This window comes from Lytechinus pictus, chromosome 13 (assembly GCF_037042905.1).
Source record: "Lytechinus pictus isolate F3 Inbred chromosome 13, Lp3.0, whole genome shotgun sequence".
NCBI classification, from domain to species: domain Eukaryota; kingdom Metazoa; phylum Echinodermata; class Echinoidea; order Temnopleuroida; family Toxopneustidae; genus Lytechinus; species Lytechinus pictus.
Genome location: NC_087257.1, coordinates 8,754,342 through 8,768,245, shown reverse-complemented (window position 1 = coordinate 8,768,245; position 13,904 = coordinate 8,754,342). Strand labels below are relative to the sequence as shown.

General features: G+C 37.1%; 1 protein-coding gene across 1 annotated transcript; it reads right to left on the bottom strand.

The window, feature by feature from the left end:
- Positions 1–1,388: 1,388 nt before the first annotated feature.
- LOC129274478 (uncharacterized) lies at positions 1,389–5,842 on the bottom strand. The gene is made up of 3 exons (XM_064108780.1): positions 4,710–5,842; positions 3,995–4,259; positions 1,389–3,559 (listed from the first exon to the last, which is right to left on the bottom strand). Exons 1-3 carry the CDS (start codon positions 4,982–4,984, stop codon positions 3,377–3,379), a joined length of 723 nt encoding a protein of 240 aa, XP_063964850.1. The 5' UTR covers positions 4,985–5,842; the 3' UTR covers positions 1,389–3,376.
- Positions 5,843–13,904: the final 8,062 nt, after the last annotated feature.

The following is a 13,904-nucleotide window of genomic DNA, read 5'->3' as shown; positions in this document are numbered from 1 at the left end:
AAAAAATAAGCGAAAGTTCAAAATGTCATAACTTTCTTATTTTACACCTGATTTTGATTGTATTTAAAATTGTATCGTCTCATGAGAACAGCTTAAAAATATGACATGTTATGATATAAACTATCTAAATTGCAGTTTTTAACGGTTCAAGACTTTATAAGTTTGTATTCGTCATTGAAACATGTATGACATATAAGAATGTGCTCTATCAGTTATTTTCTTGAATACACAACGTTTTCTATTTCTGAGATGCAGTTTATTGAACTCATATCACTTGTCTAGAAGGAGATGAGCTGCTCGCGATTGACGTCCAGAATTCAGTGAAAATAATTACGATATTCTTTGAGGATTTTTCGCTAAACCGCGTCATTTATATCCACTCTAAAATGAAAGGGCAAAGATCTATAGGGGTAAATCACCCCCATTTCACTCTTAAAACAACTCAGTCAAATTGACTAGACCAGTAGTCAGCTGGGTGCAACTGATATGTCTGATCACACTTCTGAATTATATTCTAGTCAGAAATAACTCTATTCTTGTAAAATACGACTAGAAAGTAATCAAATATGACTAGAATAACAGTTGCAACTAGCTGATCCTATTAACTAGTCATTTTTGACTGATTTGTTTTTAGAGTGTAGATGTAAAGGGCAGACATGGCAGAGGAGTGACATCATCATTAAAAATGGTGGAAAACGTCACTCCTGGGCCCCATCTCACGAAGAGTTGCCATTGATCGAATCAACCACAACTATGGAAAGCCAGCAACGTCACCACCTCTTATGCATGTTTGTTCAAAATATTCAACTATGGTGTATATTCATACACTAATTGTTTTCTTGAAAATTCAGCGTGCTTCTAATTTGTGTTTACAAAGGACATTGTGTTAATTTCTTGTAGAAAAAAAGATGACATGGATGGATTTCTGTAGAATTGGGGTTGATTGGATCAATCGTAATTCTTTGTAAGATGGGAACCTGGATCGGCCTTTTCTACCTTTCCCGCCTTTTGTCTTTAAAGTGCACATTTCCCACTTTTTTTTTGCTTTAATTATCCGAACTGACATCAGGATGAACTTTCCCGAACCGAATCAGCTGCGAATACACGTATTCGGGTGGTTTGGGGAGTATTCTGTTCTCCGTTCGCGAAAGCGAGGCAATTCAGGAAGGATTCGGGAACATTCGAATCCACCGAAACCATCCGGATTAGGCCGGATTTGGCTAGAATCGGTCCGAATTTATTCGGGAGAATTCGGTTTTTGTGTAATCCTGGCTTTAACGATCCCTAACCACATTCTTTCTCTGTATAAAGAAAACACTGGAAAGCAAAGTTTTGTTCCTTTGGATGTGAATAACAAATATACTATTGATTTATATATTAATATGATTCCTTTGTGTTATAGTGCATTAAACTGTACTTGTTTTATTGTGTAGAAATAAAATGTACATTCATGACAAATAACATCAATATTAGGAATGGTTCTAATGTAAGATTGCACTCCTTATTAATGGATTCGAATCCCGGCAGATTCGTACGAAATACTTTTAGATATAGGCGGTCGGCCTCAGGGGTCTCATCGCCAAACACTCAGGCCCATACCGGGGCCAACATTCTGAACTTGGGTTTAACTTATCCGTGGTCAAACTCTGTCCTAAAATTATGGGAAGACAAACATGTCAAGATTTCATGTTTAAAGTGCTCTTTCCTAATTCTGTAATGGTGAAGGCATTTCTTATTTTATCCTTCCCAGACAGTTAATAATGATATGAGAGTCAAATGAGCTGTTAGAGATTTATGTCACAATAAATTGGCAATTGTACTAGAAGATGGTCTCACGCAGCGGGGTGAAGGTGGTGGGGGCCTGCAATAAACAAAAATACTGGCAATTTTCACAAATTGACCACTGTTTAATTTCATATTAGAAGAAACAAAAGCGCCCAAATGACAAGCTCGGTTGCGACACTCTCTCATGTTCAAGTTTCTTCGAAAATTTTTACGAGTCTTTTACCCCCCCCCGAAAAAAAATCTGCATACGGCCATGTACTAGAATGAAGAAGCGGTGGTAACACATGATATGCGGCATGGATTGCTGAAAATAGTTCAATAACAAGTTGAAATGGCTTTACACTTGGCAAATTATTTGTCGTCTTCTTCTGTAAACCATGTTTAAACAGTTGAACACGGTGTCATGAAAAATGTCTTAAACATTTCCATTATTTAATATTGTATTGAAATACCCGTGTATGCTCAAGAGTAATAAGCATGATAAAATGTTGTCCGGGATCATCGCGAACCCCGCAATTTTACATGTTTCTTGTGAAAGTCAGGCGCCGTATACCATTCGATTACGTCATCTCCATCATCCCCACCTCTACCATGCTACTATGTCAAGCATATTCCCCCGATATCGATACTTTCCACTGTTATATATAAGAAGAATTGTAAGAGCAATAACATTCATTTATTTAGTTATTTCCTCTTTAAGGATATTCATAGCATAGAATGATTAAGAATATTCCAGAATGTCTCAGTAAAGCTTTGTTAGACATGAGTAATATTTGAGCACTCTCTGTTATTTCTAAATAGAGATTGCTACACAACAAGATTACCAGTGGTAGTGGAAATGAACAATAGGATTAGCTATGTTGTTTACTATTGTTAATTTCACTGAGGTCATTCAATAATCTTCTAAAATTTGATTGCTCTAGAAATTGGCAGAATGTTCTTTTTGTAGACAATACTAGAAGCTTCCAGAATAGTGAATAATTTGTTTATAAGCTGGCACTTTCTTCAAGGACATCATCACATCAGATCAGGACTCAGAGTTTCACGCCAGACTTTATGTCAGAGCATAGTTTATTTCTAACTGGAATACAACATTATCTTCTGTGGAATTATTTGCACGCCATCAATGAACTGTTTGCAGTTATTTTGAGAGAGGAATTCTCAGTTCTAATCGAGATCATCAACCTGTTTTAATGAACGCTTTTCAACCCAAGGATTGCTGAAATTGACTGTTAATCATCATCAACATCATCTTCACGGACATTTCAACTTGATACAGTGACTCTTGTTATTCATCGTGCTTCAAAATCTGTTTCATCATTGCCATCATTGTGAACTTTAATTTAAGGAATCTTCGCCAACCAACTTGGATTTTTATTTGGATATACTATCATAACTTTGGATTGCACCTCTAACTCTTCAAGACATGTAAGATGTTTGGTTTTATTTTGCTTAATGTATGATCGATATATTTCCTGTAATAAAAAAAGGGAAATCAAATTTAAAACTAAATCTTCATTGTTATTTGTTGCAGTATCGTAACACCACCATTCACGTTTTCAAATATTTCCCAATATCTCCCCGGCCAATTTCACGAGTATATGCTCAAGCATCGATGCGTCCATATCCACCAGATTCCGACAGCTTGCCGATCGATATTAATTCCTGCTACTGGTGTGAACTCCGGGCGTAACGCGTTCTCACACATGGATGAACCGGAAGCACTTTCGTCACAGTATTCCCCCATAATCCATTGCATGCGGTCTTTGTCAAACTGAAAAGGATTTGCAAATACAAGATAAGATATTGTTAGAATAGATCAGCGTTTTAGTTTTTGCTAAGAAACAGTAATCATGCAATAGTTAAGTCTGAGAAAATACTTTATCTTTATTCAAATTTCAAATTCGATTTTATTTCCAACAGAACACATATTTATCAATACATTAAAAGATCATTAACATATAAAGAAATTTACATAATATAGAATATTTTCTTTTATTCGTATATTGTCTTTCTTGGTGTGATAACTGGAATACGTATATTGATTTGAACAAACAGAGCTCTAAACAAAAAAATATCAAGGTGTCGTTTTTGAGAGCAAATCTTTCCTTTTGCAACCCATGGCACCGTTGAGAAGGCCATGTCGTTATCATAGTTATTTTTACTATTTTCCGGGCCTTTTTTAGGTGAAAATGTAATATAAACTAACCTGGAATATCTGAATAACATCGGAATTCCGATCAAGACCGAGTCGAGGTGCCGAGTACATGATCCGTCCTCGGCAAAATTCGGATTCCGTCATCATATCGAGAAAGACAGCCGACATCGCTTCACTTGACACGTTGGAAAGATCAAGATGCTTGCGAAACATGTTCCGGAAACGTTCGGCGAGTATTCGGGTCTGTTCGGTGGTTATGTCAAATAGCTGCTTTTGGTATTTCATTTTTGTCAGGACCTGAGGATTGCTTTTGATTCTGATGAGGAAAGAGCAAAAAGATGAGCAAGAAATTTGAAGGAAAATGACAGTTACCATAGCAATATAGCAATTAGCTTTCATAAAACTGTTATTCTGCACTCTGATCATGCATGACCTAAGCTTAGATGAATATCCATACACGTAAAATGTGTATAAGCTCTGGTCACATTAACATTAACATGGTTAACATTTAAATATCATAGTATTGTTGAATTTGACGGTGTTAAGAGATCAGATGCAATAAGTAAATATAGGCCCAATGACATCTTTACCCGATCAGTCACATCACAAAACATATTTTTATAACCTGAATGAATTGATACATTATCATTTCTTATTCAAGCCGGCTATTATATCGTCAGATCCGAATGTAAGACAAGAATGTCGAATGTCAATGCCAGACTGGCATGAAATATTTTTGTTGCCTTATTAAGAAAAAGGAACGTACCTATTAATGATGTGCTGAACTGATGAGCTCGCAATTCGCTCCCTCTGTTCTAGGGTTAGCCCCGGTAATCTTGGGTCGTTTGAGCGGCACGACGGGCAGCTGTCGTGCCGAGAGCACTGGGTACACGACCTACAGCAAGCTAGCACCATGTTGGGGGACGACGACGAGATCAAATATAAACTAAGTATAACTAGTATTGAAGACCTTGAAGTTAAAATCATTGCATGATTTACAAACAAAACATTCATCAGAACCGCTCCATACAGGTTGACCATTATCTTGCTCTAAGAGCTTTGTTGTCGCGTAGCGATTGACCAAATTTCTTCTCCTCAAAAGCAATATAATTATAAAAAGGTACACACGAACAATTCAAGTGCTTTCAAAATGATACTTCTGATACATTTAGCTTAATCTATTCATATCAATAGATTTTTTTCCATTCCATTTGCACTAAAAGTCCTGTTTATAAAGGAGTGCATGTTATTTACAATATTCCCAAATAGGAAATATGGACATTGATGACACATCGATAAAAAAGACAGCTAAAGATCCACTGTGACGAAAGTCAAACTTCATCATAACCAAAATTAATGAGAGCAATCAATATCATCTTAAGTATCCAAAATAGCACGGGGTGACACACTTGGGGAATAATTTAGTTAAATTAGTTAAATGAAATAGTCTCTGAAATGTCTCCCCAAAACAGTATCCAGATCTGAGCCGTTTAAATGCAAAAATCATAATGATTTGACCAATCACATAGAAAGAATGCTTTCGTGGACATTTAAGCCTTCTCGATCCATTATCCAGTTATCATCAATTGCATGTATAATAAAGAAATGGAAAAACGTTTTTAGTCAATAAATGAACTCAGTGATGAAAATAAAAGGAAACGGAATATATAAATCACATATTCCAGTTCTCCTCGGATAATTATATTGATTGTAATTGAAGACAACCGTCACCATTTTCAAAGTATGTCCAAACGAACTGTCCAGTGAGTTTCCGATACATCGAAAGCCTTATCAAGACAGATGCGAATGAAGGAATAATAATCAACATTGTGGTAGACAAGAATAACTATTGGCCTACGTGTATCCGCAAAATACGATTTGTAGCAGTTCTTAATAGCCATGAATATAGTAACTTTCATCTGTTGCTAGTACAAGTATCGATTTATATATATATATAAAAGGCGCCATTTTCATTCACTACGAGAGTATAACAGATGGTGTTTTCATCTTCCACCTCGCTCTTGTTTTTGTTTTTCCGTTTAACACTTATTTTTCGTTCTATCAAGAATGAAAATCGATATATTTTGTGTTTAGAATATCGCTGATGGACAGGCATAATGAATTAGAAAATTATGCACTGGAAATTGTACTTTATCATTCAATGGAAGTTACACTAAATATCTTATAATCATGTGAAATCTGACTCAAGCCTAATGTTTAACCACTTGAATTACATTGGATTATCACGCCATGATACAAATTCTATAAAAAAGTTATTTGATTCTTTGTGAAAAGTTGCCATCAGTCAAATTTACTGCCCTCTCTCGGTAATGTTATACCAATGTAGTTTGAACACTTTTCCTTTATATGCAAATACTGTATCTTGAAAGATCAGACCCATTCTAGGCTTGCCAAAAAAGCGAACACATTCGCTTCTTTGTAATGAATAAATCAATCAATCAACAAATCAAAATTATCAATCGATCATTCAATCAATCAATCAATCAACCAATCAAACAAACAATCAAACAATCAATCATTCATTCATTCAATCAATCAATCAATCAATTAATCAACAAATCAAATTATCATTCTACCATTCAAACAAACAAACAATAAATAAATAAATAAATCAATCAATCAATCAATAAGTCAAATTATCAATCGACCATTCAATCAAGCAATCAATCAATTAGCAAGTCAAAATTATCAGTCGACCAGTCAATCACATCAAATTATCAATCTAACATTCAATGAATAAATTAAGCGATCAATCATCCAATCAATCAACAAATCAAATTATCTATCTACCATTCATTTAAACAATCAATCAATAAGTCAATAAAAATATCAAATTATCAATCTACCTTTCAGTTCAAACAATCAATCAATAAGTCAATCAATCCACAGATCAAATTATCAACCTACCAGTAATTCAAACAATCAATCAATCAACAAATCAAATTATCAGTCGACCATTCAATCAATCAGTCAATCAATCAATCAATCGAATTATCAGTCGACCATTCAATCAACCAACAAATCAATCAATCTACCATCATTCAAACAATCAATCAGTCAATCAACAAATCAAATTATCAGTCGACCATTCAATCAATCAATCAATCAATCAATCAATCAATCAATCATCCAATCAATCAATCAATCAATCAATCATCCAATCAATCAATCAATCAATCAATCAATCAATCAATCAATCAATCAATCAATCAATCAATCAATCAATCAATCAATCTACCATCATTCAAACAGTCAATCAATCAGTCAATCAACAAATCAAATTATCAGTCGACCATTCAATCAATCAATCGATCAGTCAATCAATCGATCAATCAATCAATCAATCGATCAATCAATCAATCAATCAATCAATCAATCAATCAATCAATCAATCTACCATCATTCAAACAATCAATCAACAAATCAAATTATTAGTCGACCATTCAATCAATTAATCAATCAATCATCCAATCAATCAATCAGTCGACCATTCAATCAATCAATCAATCAATCATCCAATCAATCAATCAATCAATCAATCAACCAACCAACCAACCAACCAACCAACCAACCAACCAACCAACCAACCAACCAACCAACCAACCAACCAACCAACCAACCAATCAATCAATCAAACAATACGTCATTCTATCAATCCTTTATCAAAATCTATCAAATCATATTCAATGAATTGAGAATTCGTACAGCATTCACACACCTTCATTTATGATTTGTTCCCAGATTTCTGTAAAAAATACGTTGATTGGCATGATACTTCACACAATTACACTAAATAAATGCCAGAAAGAATGCACACAGTTTTACGACATTAAGTTCCTTCTTATATTTTATTGTGTGACATCGATGTATCTCTTGATCCACAACATTTTGGTCCACATCATTAACAAAACTTCAAGAACCTTCTCAAATAATCATAATTTCTATCACATCCGCTCTGTCCACCACGTTTGGAACACTGGATGGGCAATGTTAATTTGATTTCTTTTATTATATTCAGCATTCTGCATGACACTTGAAACAAATTTGTTTTCTTAATTTCCGAATTCAAGTGCTTTAAGCATCGAAAATGATAAAAAGTAACACATTTCCCTAGACCTCTTATTTTACGTAACTGATTGGCAAATAAAAGAAGACCCTAATTTTAAATCATGATTAAATTTGTGTTGCCTGCTTTCTGCAATAAAATACGTTGACTGATTGTTGATTTATGTTGTTACTCTGTAAAAAATATTCGGTAAATTTGTTACCACCAAGAGGGTAATTATGTGTCCAACCAATTTGGGGCAGTATTTTACCCAATTTGGGAAGCATATTTTCCAGTAAGCAGCAATTACTTTAGAACGGGCATAATTTTCATCACATTGGATACATAAAAATGCCAAAAAGAAATGCCCAATGTTGGTTGGACACAATTACCCTCATGGAACATTTTTACCCAATATTTTTTTAGAGTGCATTTGATTGCCATGGGTCTGTACACGATTGTTAATATGGAGTTTTTGCAAATACAACGGTGACGGATTCAAGAACACAGTAAATGTATTGAAATTGCCCGTCAAATGACAAAAGCCACCTGTGAGGTCTTTGTCGAAAGTTGGTGAAACGGAACAGCAGTTTCGGAGCTGACGAAAAATTGCAAGTATGTCGTTTGTCCAGAGTCCAGGACGAAACTGCTGTATTCATTCACCAATTTTCGACAAAGACTGTATGGTTGTTCTTTGTCATGAAGGGCATTTGTCCATACATTTTCTATGTTCTTAAATACGTCGTGCATCGTGGAAGCGCAATTTCTCCATTTTCTTTCACAAGGCATATTTTCTATCAAGTGCGCCATCAGTTCCCGTATTGTCAGTAGTTGAATTCGTATTTATATTGTTCCTATAGGTACGTCATATTTTCCAATCATGATTACAATCATCTTCAGTGTGAGGTACCTGAAAGGTCGATACTTGCTGAGGCAATGAATATCAGATATGTTGTTGTTTTCCAAATGAATTTGCATGTCAGGTTGTTGCGTCAACTTATTTTGTATTTGGTTCAATATTTTTGTTCGTGTTCGATTAACACGATACGTGAAGTTATGGGGATATTCCCGACCTTTCGTTTGAGGACGTGCACGCTTATTTACGACGGTAGTTGATTTTGGAAGAGACTTTTTGGGCCCGTCATCATGGTCGTAAAACTCTGTCCTGCAATGCAAATTGTGTAACATGACATTTTTTTTGTTTCGCATCTGCGACGGAAACATTCAATATGCGTTTCGTGTGCAAAATTCTGGTTGCTACTATGGTAACAGCGATATATCCGATTGAGGACGACTTTCTAAAGCCACATTTGACTCCTCTTAGAGCTTAAGAGGCCGCCCGGGGGCCCACTTCCATTGATTAGTGGATACCAGGAGCGACCACGCGTAAAAGGGGACAGAGTGGGTAGGTACGTTACGTATAGACCTATGTAACGTTATAAGGGTGTCAAAACGATGATTAAAATGCTGAAAAAGGGATATATATCCAATACCTGTAGGGTTTCACAAGCCAAATACTTGTTAAGAGATGCATTTTCATAATCTGGAAAAGAATTGCTTCTCTTGTTTAGGGTACTTTTCGAAACCCCATGGTCGTGCCTGGTATCCACTCATCAATGGAAGTGGTCCCCCCGGAATTTGAATCTAATCCCCATTTCTGGGGAAAGTAAAACATAATGCCCATTACATCGTGTGCGAGAGGCATATCGTTTGTGTAGAAGGAGTAAACAAAATAAACAAAAGAAACAAAAAGAAACGGGTTCAAACGTACATGTATTGCATATGCTGTGTACATATCAACGCATGCGAAAATCCTAGGTACGCCACTGGATCTGACCCATGAAATCAATTGCCAGTGATCCACCAATAATCCACATTAAATGCAATATCGATTCGATGGACTGTAATGATCTATATCTAAGCCTTCATTCAGTAAGTTTTTCCTCACTCAATATGTACTCGATTTGTTTGAAAAACCACTTTCTTATCCATGTCATAATCTATTTTAGGTCCTGCATTTCGAATATCTCCAGCCATCAGTCGTAATATACATGCATGTATATTATGCATGTATATAGATATATAATTTCACAGTACAGTTGATATTTTATAATGATTTATGTGCATTATTCATTATGTTTAAACAAATATTTGCTTATTATGTAATATTGAAAAAAATGTTATACTTGTATATTCTTTGTTTTTTGTTTAGAAATGTGGAAATAAAATAAATCAAATCAAATCAATCAAATGTATGGTGCGGGTGTCGCGGAAAAGGATTTTGCACACGAAAATCAGATCTGTAGGGCCTGTAACCCCCCCTGTAACACAAAGCTTAGCATTGATTGTAGAGCAGTTTTCTACGTTTGATTCTATTGACTATAATGCACAATCAATCTTAAAAATCAAGTGTATGATTAAGCGTTAACTTTTGTGTTAGGGGACCCTAATATTAGCGTCCGTGAGGATTGCGAAAGGTCCCAATTATCAGTGCCGACCGCACAGAAACGTTGTTAGCCTAACAGAGCGCTAACAGTAATCTCAGTCACATCTTTCGGATTGTTAAGTCAAAACCTTTATTTCGATGTTAAGCAATGCATTGTTGTAACATTAGGCATCGCCGCCACATTACCGGTTGTAACAGGGCCTCTGTTAGTGCACTGTTAGCGCTAATTTCTGTGCGGTCAGTACAGGTTGTCTTATGTACGGTTGTCAACCTTTATCTATTCGGTCATAATAAGGTTGTCTGTTGTATGGTTGTTGTGTTGTAGATCATCAGGTTTCCAGAAGTGTCATTGTGAAGTTGTGCTTGGGGTAGATTGTCAGATGGTTAGATCGGGGGGGGGGGGGGGTAAAGTGCGGTGATTGTGTAGTCAAATTTTAGGTTGTTACTGTGTAGCCTACTGTTGTCAAGAATTTTCGTCATTGTCGTCGCTCTCTGTTTACGGTTGTTGTGCGGGCCATAATCAAGTTGTCTTTGGTACCGTTGCAGTGCTCTCAAGTATCAGGGTTTTGTGTGGTCAATTATGAGGTTGTCTAGTTTATGGCTGACGAGCTATTTGGTGGTTCTCAAGGTGTCTAGTGTATGGTCCATCACAATGTTGTATAGTTGTAAATCTTTTCGGTCATTATCAGACTGTGTGATGTACGGTTGTTTTTCGGTCGATGTTGTCATATATATGAATGTCAACAAGTGCAGTCGAGTAAAATGCAAGTTTTGAATGCTTTAAGTCAATTATCATGTTGTTATCCTAGACCCTGGTTGTTAAGTTGTACAGCAAATCAATGCATTGATGAGTTGTCAGATGTAGAGTAGTCGAGTCGTGAGGTCAACCATTAAGTTGTCAGTTGCTCAGTTGTCAACGGATTGCCAGATGTTTGGTTTTCGAGTTGTACGGGAGACTATCAGATTTCATGGGAGGTTGTGTAGTCGATGACGGTGTTGCCTCACGTACGCGGTTGACAGGTTGTGCATTGGTCCATTATAAGCATGTAGTTCTTCGGTTGTGAAGTTGTGCAGTTAATTATCAAGTCGACAGTATTTCGGTTTCCAAGTTGATGGGTCAGTTCCAAGTTTTCAACATTGCGGTTGCCAAGTTGTGAGGGGCCAATTATGTGGTACTGATTTCGGTTGTCAAGTTGTGTGATCGAGTCTCAGGTTGTCAGTATTTCGGTTATCGAGTTGCAGGGCCAGTTATCAGGTTGTCAGTTCTTCGGTTAACGAGTTATGGGGTCGATCATCAGATTGTCCCAAGTGAGGTTGTGTAGTCGATCATCCGGTTGCCTCATGTATGGTTGACAAGTTGTGCATGGGGTCAGTTATCAAAGTTCTTCGATTTTAAAATTGTGCAGTTGGTAGATGTACGGCTGTCAGTTGTGGGTCGATTATCAGTGGTCTGTATTTCGGTTGTCAAGTTGTTTGGTCGGGTTGACAAAATACCTTTTTGAAGGGCCGATTGTCAGGTTGCATGATGTATGGATGTTGTGCGGTCGATTATCAGGTTTTGTGTCGTGCGGGTGTTGAGCGGTTGATCGTAATTTTGCCAGTATTTTGGTTGTCAAGTTGTTGGGTCAATCATCCGATTATCAGATGTCGGGTTGCCAAGTTCTTTGGTCGATCATCAGGGGAGCGTTTTATGAAAGGACTTGTCGGACGTTTTATCCGACAAGTCCTGTTTTATCCGACAGTTACCAAAGTAACAATGCTTCTCAGTCAATCAAAATCAAGGCAAGTTGTCAGGTCTGACAACTTGTCGGACAGAAATGTTGATGAAACGCCCCCCGGGTTGTCAGATTTACTGTTGATGTTCGGTTGATTATTGAGTTGTCTGTTGTATGGTTGTTGTGCGGTCGATTGTCAAGTCAGAGTGGCAAGTTCTTTGGTCGATTATCAGGTTGTCTGTTGTACGGCTGTTGTGAGGTCAATTACTAGGTTGTCAGGTGTAAGGTTGTCAAGTTGTTAGGTAGGTTATCAGGTTGTCTGTTGTAGGTTATTGTCCGGTCGACTATCAGGTTGTCTGTTGTAAGGTTGAAGTGGGGTCAGTTACTAAGTTGTCAGATGTAGGGTTGTCAAGTTCTTCGGTCGATCATCAGGTTGTCTGTTGTACGGTTGCGGAGGGGTCAATACTAGGTTGTCAGATGCAGGATTGTCAAGTCGTTAGGTACGTTATCAGGTTGTTTGTTGTAGGTGGATGTGCGGTCGATTATCAACTTGTCAGGTTATCAAGTTCTTTTTTCGATTATCAGGCTGTCTGTTGTATGGTTGTTGTGGGTCAATTACTAGGTTGTCATATGTAGGATTGTCAAGTTGTTCGGTAGGTTATCAGGATGTCTGTTGTAGGTTGATATATCAGGTTGTCTGTTGTAGGTTTTTGTGCGGTCGATTATCAACTTGTCAGATGTTGGATTGCCAAGTTGTTCGGTCGATCATCAGGCTGTCTGTAATATGGTTGTTTTGGGGTCAATTGCTAGGTTGTCAGATGTAGGGTCGTTAAATTGATCGGTAGGTTATCAGGTGGTCCTTTGAATGGTTGTTGTGGGGGTGGGGTCAGTTACTAGGTTATCAGATGTAGGGTTGTCAAGTTGATAGGTAGGATATCAAGTTGTCTGTTGTAGGTTGTAGTGGGGGTCAATTACCAGGTTGTCAGATTCAGGGTAGTCAAGTTGTTCTGTAGGATATCAGGTTGTCTGTTGTACGGTTGTGGGTCAATTACTAGGTTGTCAGATGTAGGGTTGTCAAGTTGTCCGGTAGGTTATCAGGATGTCTGTTGTACGGGTGTGGGTCAATACTAGGTTGTCAGATGCAGGATTGTCAAGTTGTCCGGTAGTTTATCAGAATGTCTGTTGTAGGTTGATATATCAGGTTGTCTGTTGTAGGTTGTTGTGCGGTCGATTATCAACTTGTCAGATGTTGGATTGCCAAGTTGTTCGGTCGATCATCAAGTTGTCTGTAATATGGTTGTTTTGGGGTCAATTACTAGGTTGTCAGATGAAGGGTCGTTAAGTTGTTCGGTCGATTATCAAGTTGTCTTTTGAAAGGTTGTAGTGGGGGTCAGTTACTAGGTTATCAGATGTTGGGTTGTCAAGTTATTAGGTAGGTTATCAAGTTGTCTGTTGTACGTTTTTTGTGGGGACAATTACTAGGTTGTCAGATGTAGGGTTGCGAAGTTGTTCGGTACGTTATCAGGTTGTCTGTTGTAGGTTGATGGGGTAAATAACCAGGTTGTCAGATGTAGGGTTGTCAAGTTGTTAGGTAGGTTATCAGGTTGTCTGTTGTAGGTTGATGTGTGGTCGATTATCAGGTTGTATGGTTGTTGCATGGTCATGGTCTGAAAAAAAGAATGCAAAGAAAAGAAGAAAAGGGTCATCGCCTTAAGAGGGTGCGCAATGAAGGCA